The sequence below is a fragment of the Falco cherrug genome, chromosome 9, assembly GCF_023634085.1.
Source record: "Falco cherrug isolate bFalChe1 chromosome 9, bFalChe1.pri, whole genome shotgun sequence".
Taxonomy (NCBI): domain Eukaryota; kingdom Metazoa; phylum Chordata; class Aves; order Falconiformes; family Falconidae; genus Falco; species Falco cherrug.
Genome location: NC_073705.1, coordinates 51012801 through 51023424, shown reverse-complemented (window position 1 = coordinate 51023424; position 10624 = coordinate 51012801). Strand labels below are relative to the sequence as shown.

Below are 10624 nucleotides of genomic sequence, written 5' to 3'. Positions count from 1 at the left end.
TCGGCCGCGGGCAGGGGACGGGGGCTGCCTCCGGGCGCGGAAGCCCCGCAGCTAGGCGGGCGGCGCGGCGGCGCACGGCCGAGCAGGGAGCGGCGGGCGGCGCGGCCTCCCCTCCCTCCCCGTCAGGCGCCCGGCGCGGTCGGTCGCTCCCGCCCCCCGGTGGCGGGGCCGGCGGGGCGGGCCGGGGCCGGCGGGCGGGCTGAGGTGAGCGGAGCGCGCCGCACGCCGCCCAGCGCGAAGATGGCAGCGGGGGAGCCGCAAGCCAAGAAGCTCAAGCTGGAGCAGAAGCAACTGAGGTAACGGGAGGCGGGAAGGGGGTCTTCTTCATGAAGAAGCCCCTGCTGATACCGAAGGGTCACCGCGTGCCGCCCCCGGTGGAGGACAACACACGTGCCGCCGCCGTGTGGGCCCCCGCCGCGGGACCGCGCTCCCCTCGCGCCGGCAAACCGCCGCACGTGGAGACGGGCCCGCGGGGGTCCCGGTGCCCAGCTACCCTGGGGTCCCGGTGCCCGGGGTCCCGCGGCAGTGCGCCGGGGCTGGTGCAGGTCGTGGAGCGGGACGCTGCCTGCGGGTGCCGGCGCTCAGGCGCAGCCGGGGGTGTCACCCCGTGTTCTCCCTCCTGGAAAATAACCCTTGAAAGCCCCGAGTGATACCCCCGAGGGGCTCTCTGCCCCCTTTAGACAGGAACCGAGTTCTCTAAAAATCCTCCGTGACAGCCACGTTTTCTTCAGGACACGTGGAATGTTTGTAGATGTTTTTGCACAGAAATAATCTGTGCCATTTGCTATATGCTTCCTTATTTATGTGGTCGCGGTACGATCTGCCTGACTGAATCCCGTCTGACTGATGGCTTGCACGGAGACAAGTCATTTATTTTGAAATGCCACAGCAGAGAAATGGAAGGTTTCCCAATGCAGGAAGCACGGTCAGCGTGAGCGCTGTAGCAGAGCTTTTGTTGGTGCAGTTTCTCGTTTGTTTTCTCAGCATTATTCAGACGTGAATATAATTGTAAGATAGCTTGTCTCCTTCCAAGTATTCAGTATATGGAGAGGATTAATGACGTAAGGATTGAAAGGTCCAAAATTACCTTGGCCATAACTAATAACTCAGGCAAATATAGCATAAAAGTGATGTACTTCAGCGCTGAGATGAGAACATCCCTTTCAGTACTGATGTCCTTACTGAAAGAACTAATCCTATTAAATTTGTCAAAGTCGAGGTACTTGCTCCTTTGGCAGCTGAGTGACTTTTCATGTCTAATAATAGTTGACAAGCTCAGTTGCAGATAGTGGAAGAGGAAGAATGTAACTGAGCTCTCTGTAAGCAAAGAAATGGCAGGCAGCAGCGCAAGGTTGTGATTAAAAAGCAAGAGTTATTTCCGTGGGCATAAAGCGACATGGAGCAAGAAACTGGCAATTGCAGTGTTTCTGTTTATACAGCTTATTAGAGGATTGCATTTTACCTTCTTCAAGCCTAAACATGAAAAATAAGAAATTTGAGAACCTTATCGGAGCGCTGAGTTAAAAATATAAGAGATGCTCACAGTGGAATGACAGGTGATGTGCTCTGATAACAACTGATTAAACTGAAAATACTACTTTTGTAAGATATCATAGCTAAAACACGAGGAACGTTGTTAGAACTTGTGTACTCTGTTTCACATTATTTCAGTGTGAAGTGTCAACTAGATTCCAGCTCTGTTTCATAAGAGGAGAAAGGCCATAATAAACAAGTGATCGAATAAAGTTAATGTGTGCTGTGGGTCGCAGGCTGGACTCGTGAAGTGGGTGGGGTGGTTGGACTGGATTTGGCAGACCTCTGCACTCGTTTGAACGTAACAGCAAGAACATGTTTGGCTGAGTGGTGCTGTGGGACTTTGTCCCGTGTTAAAAGCCAGTATGGAAGGTACCAGAATGGCTGAGGTTCCTTGACTTTGTTGTATTTGTAATGAGGTTCTGTTGTTAATGCAAAGCATTGCTACGTATGGTCGGGAGTATTGGAAACAGTTTAAAGATTAGAAAAGAAGTGAAAATTTTGAGATAGCAATATCACTTGAAAATTCTGAGAGATGATAACTTTGTATTTGTTATGCCAAGAATTATAGGAGAATTCCTTGTTCTCAGCATCTAGATCCGAGACTCTCCAGCCTCTTCAGGAGACCATGACTAACGGAATTGACAAGGATGGTCTTGTACCTTACGTATTCCTCATATAATATGAACTGGAATCTTTCCCATGGCTACCAAGAAAACTATTTTAATAAAAAAAAATGACATAAAAATTAAATTTCACTTCAATATAAGCCGCACCTTGTCAACAATAACAATAATTTCCTTCCTCTATATTTTTTCTATCATTTTCTCTCTCAAAGTGGCATCAGGGGGGTTTTGTGGGTATATCTTTCTTTTTTTTTTTTTTTTAAGTCCCTTTTGATCCCTTCAGCCAAAGGAAAGCAAATGTTGCTCCCTCATGAGGTGGGCAAAGCTGACCGGGCTCAGCTAAAGTTGTTTGAAAGCAATATAGGATGGCCGGCTTTTGCCACCCAGTGAGCAGAACACAAAGCTGGAGACCCAAACTGGTGTTCCCAGCTCAACAATGCGTTGTGCTGACGTTAATCTGCTGGGCGGCAGGTTTTGCATTGTCTTTATTGACGGGTGCAAATCCCCACTAAAACCAGCGGGCTTTAGGCAAGGCTGTTAAATGCGTGCTGCGTTGTTTCAGGCTTCTGACTACATCTCTGCTGTGCGAAACTGAAATATCATTGTGTGTGTAAACTGTACTGTTTGAACAGAAAATAGGCTTGCAAAACTACAAACGGCTCATCACTGAGTGGTAGCATCAACTTGCTAGAAACATCATGAGACGATGCTTTAGAGGGGAATTACTAAGGATTTGTGTCCTTTCATATTTGGCTTGGTTTCATCTTGGAAGTCTGTGAAAACCGCAGCCAGGCTTCTGCTAACAGACTGGTACAGGTACAAAATAATTGGAACATTCTCTGTAGAAATGTTTGAGCTTACATGTACGTGTCTGTATAGAAATACGCGTGTGTGCAGAAGGAAAAAACGAAGGAACTTGTGAAGTCCTCCACTGTGAAGTCCCCTCTGCTGCATTATGGCCTTCTGGCTGTTCTGCAGCTGCTGTATTGATTGAATAGTCATGACGTGGCTGGCTGTTTGGACAAATCAGTTTATCTACGTGAAGACAATGTAAGCATTGAATTTGACAAATAGTTCCACTGAAAGTTCAAAGTACAATAGTCCTCTTCTTCTGCTACTATTAGACATCTCTTCCTTCTCAGAATAAATTATCAAACAGTCTGTGGGCAATTGTTATCAAAAGCTGTCCTTTGTCATTACTGTTCCACTAGATTTTAGACAGCTTGATACTGGTGACTGTGAAAAATATTGCTAATTTCATGTATTTTTAATTTTCTTAATAAGATGGCTTTTAATTTAGCTTATTCCTTCATCAGCTCTCTACAAATGAAAGAAGGGATTTAAATTAGCTGTGACAAAGCTTTCGGTTAGAACTTAGTAAATCATTTTTCTTTCTTTCTTATTATCTCTGGCCTTTTTAGTTTTTTTCAATTTCACCTTGCTCCCCATTTGTATTCATTTCAGTTTCTGTCTTCATGGCTTATACTTTTCTCACTTTCCAGTTTCTCCTATCTGCAAATATGGGTAACTTTTTCCATGTCAGTACTCTTAATGGCCTCTTAGTACAAAGGAAGATCTGAAACTGAAGCACCTTGCTGTGTTTGCTCCCAGAAGAATACAAGTGATAGACTTTTTCTTCAGGTGGATATTTAGACCCCTGTGGAAAGCAGAGAAACAAGTGCTTTTGAAGACACTAGCAACAGACTTCGTTAAATCTGCTTTATTTATAAGAGCAGCAACTTTCCCTTCAAAGCTGTGTTGACAGAAATATATCCAAAACCGGAATTTCCATTGCTGCATGGAAAATACCTCACCGTTACAGTGCAGGCGCTCATTTCCATTGTTCAGATGTGCAACTCTCAAATTACTGTTTAGATTGACACATGTCTTCACCTGGCCTTTGATGTAACCCTGTGGGATTTCTCGCATAGTGTGTTGTACTTCCACAGTTTTGTGTTCTTGTATTGGAGAAGCTTGTCAGGGTGTTTTTGTCTTTTTAATTAGAAGTAATTCCTTGCTTTAGGGGAAGGAGTGTGTAACCTGAGGAGAGGGGAGGTCGTGGGAAGGCTTTTTCTGCTCTGGACCACGAGCATGGCTGGTGACTCTTTCCTTACTAGTGTCACCTGCAGCCCGCCTGGCCAGAAGAGCCGTATTGACGAACAACGGCAGTTTACACAGACTGATACCCTGCAGAGACATCAGCCTCTGACTTGGTGTGCTGCCTCCCCGAAGGCAACAGGACTAGTCTTGTCCCTAGAGCCGCTCGCAAGCTTGATTACCTGTGGGAGGGGTGCCAGTGCAAATACGCCTATTTCATCATGAACCTTGAAGGTCCGTGATTATTTTTTGTCCCTGAGATTTGCGAGTTCCTGCTTTTTCAGCTAATGAAAGGCCCGTGTAGAATTACTCATCTACTAATATTACTTATAAACAGATGAGGAAGAAGCCCAGAAAGGAGAGTTGAGTGAATGGAGAAGTAGTTGAATACAGTGTCAATGCAACAGTGTGAAAGGCGCTTTCTGTAGAGCAAGACCTTGGCTTACTCTGTTGTTACTGAGGTGTATTTCATGTGGAAATGTTTGAAGCAGAACTCTGGCTTGTGATTCAAGGTTGTGATATTGCGTTTGAGTAGTTACTTACACAGGCATGGTCTGCAAATATTTCACAAAACCAGTTTCAGAAGCAGGGAATGGGTTGCTGTCTGAAGGTTGTTCATTAGTATTTGCTGGCAATGTATTGGAAAACCTTATCTTCTTGAAAAAAAGTAAATTGAACTTGCAGATACAATGTGAACGCTATACTATCTCAAGGCTGTTCATGTTTTATTTGCATAAATTGCTTAAATAATTTCAATGTACATACTAAAATAATTTCTATAATAATTATCAAAGCTTTTCTTGTGTGAAGGAGAGAAGCGTTTGGGTATTACTCAGAATTCAGTGAAGGGAAAGGGTTTTTTTCCGTTTTGAACTGTAATCATTTCTGTAGTGATTGTTTGACTGCAGTCAAAGCTGTTCCCCACTTGAAGGATATGGTATCATATAAGCTACTTGCTGACTTTATGTTACCTTGGGATTTCATATACAGTGAAAGATTTCTGTGGTGTGGTGTTGGGTTTTTTTTCCCCTTGTACATCCAGTCCTACAAAGCAGTTGTAACTGTCTCAAGGGCTAGGCTGTTTGGCTAGAATAAGATAGAAAAAAAAGTATAGCTGTCTGCAATATGATGAAGACTTAGCAGATTTACAGACTTGGCTTTGCTCTTGCAGCTGTGTGGTCTGTGAAGCTGCATTAAAAGAAATGGGATTGTGCTATGGAATTTTAAAATAATAAAAAAACCCCTTTTAACACTTTGCTACCAGGTCCAGACAAGATAAAAACCCCCATCTTATTTTATGTTGCAAAATATGAAATACTCTCTGCAGAAAATTTTTTGAAACAACCACTGTTCTAGTAGAAAATACATGCAAGTTCTGCGAAATGTTGTTATTGAAAGAGAATTTCTGGACTTCCTGCCTGCTATTCCCATTTTATAATGTCTGCTGAGGCCGTTATGTAAAAGATCATCTTTCTGTCTTGCAAAGACAGAAGAGTGGGCAGCTTATCTAAGATTAACCTTAATTTTGTACTTTGGAGAAATTGAGTAAAATACGGGGGTTAATGGAGAGCTTTTTGTTCATGTATTGTAAACTGGATGATTCATATCAAATATTTGTGGAGAAAAGCGTAACACCTTAGTCCAAGGCCAAGGCCTAATTGCCTGTATCTTGGATACACGTTACAAATGTATAAAATGTATAGTTTCATGGATTGCTTCAATAAAGTGCAATTTTAAAAAGTTCTCACATGCTTACCTGTTGTTGTATCAGGTAGGGGTACAGTTCATTTTTAATTCATACCGTGCTTGAAAGGATGTGTTTAAAGTGAAATCGCCTGAGGAATAGTTGGTCATCATGTGTAGAGGACCTCATATGGTCATGAAGATTCTTTCCTGACCCATGTAGTAACAGGAGCAGTTTAGAGAGATTGCAGCTAGGTCGTATGTCAGGTATTGTAAATTTTTAGATGCAAAAGCTGTGCATTCCTTATTTCTCTCAGGGATTTCTGAAGCCAAAACACATGTGAAGGCACAGGTTAGCTGCCCCACTCAAGCAGAGCAAGTTCGGAAGGTGTCAGGGAGCCTGAGCAAACTCAGGCTGGCTGCATAATGCATACATGATGTCACTACAAGTCGAACTTGCGGTACGAGCATTGTAAAGTTAATCTCTGGATGACCGTGACCATGAGCGATAAATGACCATTTTTCCAGGGATACCCTGGTTTGTGTTGCTCCACATATGCGTGAGGGTGTCTAGAAGTTCTCTGGCAAATGAACAAAACCCCCATAGCGATAGCTGATGCCTCGAAGATGTCAGTAACAGTAGAACCTGCGGGTATGTGACAGTGCAAGCAGGATGACTGGGCACTTGGGAATGGTTGGAAGTTTATGAAGTGCTATTGAAAACTGCTGTTGAGATGTCATGCACACTATTTAATGAAAGGCTGTTTTTTAGAAAAAAAAAATCTATAAAAACACTCTTTTGGCCCTATCTTGCTGAACTAGTAAAAAGTTAGAAACATTTGATGGCACCTCATTTGGACTCTGTAGCGTAATATTTATAATATGCAGTTGTATGTTACAAATTACTGCAAATATAAATCATGTTAATGTATTATTATCTATTTTCTTTTATTTATTCCTATGTGCCTGTTAAAGCTAGGCAATTATTTAAGAGGGAATCGGCAACTTGGTGTTTTAAAAAAATGTTTTTAATGTTTAAAATACAGCGATGGGAGCAACAAGACCAAGCTGTGTTACTACTATTGTTATATTTGCCTGCGATAGGATTCCCCCCCATTTTCAGTTACAAAACAGAGGTTTGGCTATTAGGCACTGAAATTGTTAAACTAGGAACAATCTATTGTTCAATATGGAGGGGAGGATAGGGCTGTTATATATTCAAATATAGTGTTTAGATTTTATTAGGGTTCAAAATCCTCCATTGGGATTTGGGGACCTGTTGTTCTGTGTGTTGAAGCAGTAAGGGGATGGATGTGCTTCCCACTCCAGTTAGTTTGACTCTTCAAGAACCCCGATGCACTTTAATCATGATAATTTTGTATGCGGCGAACAATTTTTGAATGCCCACTTCAGAAAACCTAGGAAGTTTGCCCTGCATCAGGTACTGAAGGTAAATATTCCCGTTGTCCTCATGTGACACTATAGGTCCTTGAGCATCGTGAACATCTCAAATTTTGGCATCGTCTCTGCTGACACACCCCAAAATCAGAAACAGTTTAAAAGCTCACCTCAAATTTTTCCGAGTATGATATTCCCCTTTGTAGGTGGGAAGGGAGGGATGCCAGGGCTAATGACCACATGGTTAGGAGGTGGAAAAGTTGAAATATTTAACGAGAGGTGACACAACGGTACTTAACAGAAAAACGTGGGATTCACTTTTGGCAAAACCAACCTCTTCTGACATCGGTTTCATGAATCAGTGTTTCTGGCTCTGGTAAGTGAGCGCAGTAAGCGCGGAGCCTGCGCAGGCAGGGCGGGCGGAGCGGGGGGCGGGCGGTGCCGGACACGGGCGCGCCGGGCAGCGGGCAGCCCGGTGCAGGTGGGAGCGCGGCGCGGCCCCCGCCCCCCCAGCTCCGGCGGCTCGGCGTTCTGGACCCCGCCAGGCGGGGGGCGCCCGGTGCGCCGGCACCGCCGTGAGGGGGCTGCGCTCCGCGCTGCGGAGCGGCCGCGGGGGGCGGCTGCGCGGGGGGCGGCTGCGCGGGGGGCAGGGTCACCTGGGGCGGCGTTAAGATCTAAGCCAAGGCACAAAATAAATAAAATAAAAATAATTTTTAAAAAGAGTGAAACGGCGTTCCGGTCGAGTGGGTCAAACCCGCGTGTGGCGGCGGGAGGGCGGCCGGGGAGCGCAGCAACTCCCCCGGCCCTGTGACAGCTGAGCGGGGCTCCGCGGGCCATCTTTAATGTGGGCAGCGCGGCGAGCGCGCCGCACCTCACCGCTGCCTCGTTGAAACATTTCTTTTTAATTTTTTTTTTTTTTTTTCCTAATTACTGACCGTAATTACCTCCTGGGTCCGCGGGAGGGAGGTGACAGGAGGAGGTGTGTGGGCGGCGCGTGCTCGCTGCCCGTACCCAAGATGGCGGCCAAGGCGCCCGGCCGGGCGGCGCCGCTCGGTACCGTGAGCTGCCGAACCGGGCCGCGGGGCCGCCAGCGCCCCGCCGCCGCCGCCGCCGCTGCCTCGCCCGGGCTCCCCGCGCCCCGCCGCCCCGGCCCGCCCCCGCCGGCCGCTTAGCCAATGGCGGCACGCGGGCGGGGCGGGGCGGTGGCGCGCGGGTGGGTCGCTCGAGCCGTGGCCGGCGGCTCAGTCGCGGCTGGGTCGGGCGGAGAGGCGACGCTCGGGCAGCGCAGCGGGGCTCCGCCGCGGCCGGGCGGGGAAGCCATGCCCACCCTCAGGTAACGCCGAGCCCCGGCGCGCGGCTGCCCGCAGCCCGGCCCGGCGCCCCGGGGGAAGGGGGCGAGCGGGGGGTGATGCGCTCCCGCCGGTGGGGCGGGGGCTCTCGGTACGCCGCCGGCGCTCGGCTCTTCCCTCCTTCCCCAGCCGTGTGGTAAGGCTGCGGGGTAGCACGGCTTCGTCCCCTCCCTCCGCCGCCGCTCGGCTTTGCGGCTGCCCGCCAGCTGCGCGCCCACGGGGCGAGCGGGCTTCCCCCCTCCCTCCCCGGCCCCTCATCCCGGCGGGGCCCGCCCGGAGTTTATTTCTGGCGGGCAGGTGGGCGACCCGGTCCTGCCCGGGCGGGAGCGCTGAGGCGCGGGGCGGCGGCCGGGGGTTCCGTGAGGGGTCGTCGCTCGGCGGCCGTGCTGCCGTCGGAGGTGGCGGCGGGGCGCGGGCGGGCAGCCCCCGCTGCGGGGTCCCGGCGCTCCGGCGGCCGCCCGGGAGCCTTGCAGCGGCGTGCCCCGACTGGGACTTCATGTGAGATGCACCCGCAGTGCTGAGGAGCAGGGTGGTAAGAACAGGTGAGGCTCTGAGCAGTCTGGCGGGACTGCGGCGGGGCCAGTTTGTCAGGGACAGCTGAGGAGTGGCGAACCCCTAGCTTTTAGCGAAAGGCGTTCTTATGACCAGTTTGCCCTCCTAAAACACCCCATCTTAAGATGGAGTGGCCGCGTAAAGTGGGCAGGTAACCTACGTTACGCAGTTACTTTGATGGGTCCCTCAGCTGCCAGAGAAACGCCTAAACCCGCCGGCTCGGAGCGCAGCGATGGCTCCAGGCAGCGCTGCCATCTCCCCTCGCCCTCAGCGCGCCCTGTGTCAGGTGTTGGCTGGTTCTGGTGACCCTTTGAGATGGCAGCAGCGTTTCACTGCGGGAGCATGTGGAGCCGGCACCGCTGCGTGAGGAGCTGGGGGTGCTGGAACAGTTCTTTGTTTTTTCCGGGCAGCTGCCTTTCTTACGTAAGGCCAAGGCTTTCAGGCTCGGCATCGAGGCTGGAACCTGTGAGTGTGTCACGCTAGAAGGCTATGAAAGTTTTATAATGAATGGAGTCTCCACGGAAGATACTCCTCTAAGTCAGCGTGTAAATACTTAGCCAAATACTGCCTTTACTTAAGACCTAGGTAAGGAAAATGCGTGAGGAGCCCTGCCGGCTACTCGCGTGTTTAAGGTCTGTCAGCATGCTGAAGTCATTCGCTGACGAGTGATGCGAGGGAAATTGGCTGAACCCTCGAATCATGGAGTAATAGTTCTGGGGTGCTTTGTGTCAGACAGGTTATGGTTAACAGTAAATGCTATCTTACTCATGTCGCATAGGTGCGTGGGATGAGAGACTAGTGTTCTTAGTGGAGAGGTTATGGCTATTTGAATGCCACGGGTCTGGTACTATTCCTATTTTAACTACGTGTATAAAAGATTTCTGATAATTAAAATTTTGTGTGCTGTGGAGTTTAACTATGTTTCTTTGTGGCTGAAATTAATATACTGAACAGGCTTAGGACATGCCTTGTTTGGCCTTACTTTTAAGGGCATAATCAAACCCTATAAAAATACTATCATTTTAGATTACGAAACTGTGTCATATATTTGTAAATGGAAGACTAGGCATACAGCAGACTGCCATGCAATTGGGACACCAAAATGCCCCAATCGTGCTTTATTAAGGCTTTCTGACTGTAAAATGTCTTCTCACAAGAACTTAGTATTAAGTGTACGTTACAGCTGCACAGCAGTATGAGGCTATTACACAGCAATAAGAAAGGTGAAATTTTCAACTTGGCTTCCTTCACTATTAGTCACTGTTATGTAGTTCAGAAAAATTTTGCAGCAATTAACAGGAAAAAAATGATGTGGTTTTTATGAAATAATGGATCTATTTTTTTTTAGCAAGATTTGCCAGTATCCAAAGGCTCAAAATATTCCTC

The 10624-nt window shown here is 48.1% G+C and overlaps 1 protein-coding gene and 1 long non-coding RNA gene across 5 annotated transcripts in view; both read left to right on the top strand.

Moving 5' to 3' along the window:
- The first annotated feature begins 140 nt into the window (after positions 1-140).
- ADK (adenosine kinase) overlaps positions 141-10624 on the top strand; it is a 291295-nt gene continuing 280811 nt past the window's right edge. Inside the window, exon 1 of one of the 4 annotated variants that reach the window (XM_055719804.1) lies at positions 141-296. In XM_055719804.1, the coding sequence (XP_055575779.1) occupies positions 241-296 (56 nt within the window). In that variant the 5' untranslated portion in view covers positions 141-240. Of the gene's footprint in view, positions 297-7628; positions 7714-8516; positions 8671-10624 lie in introns of those variants that run through there. The other 3 variants (XM_027805482.2, XM_055719805.1, XM_055719803.1) reach the window with 3 other exon arrangements.
- Positions 303-5999, top strand: LOC114015861 (uncharacterized). Its single transcript, XR_008733782.1, has 2 exons — positions 303-3209; positions 3662-5999. It is a non-coding gene; the product is annotated as an uncharacterized LOC114015861 (long non-coding RNA).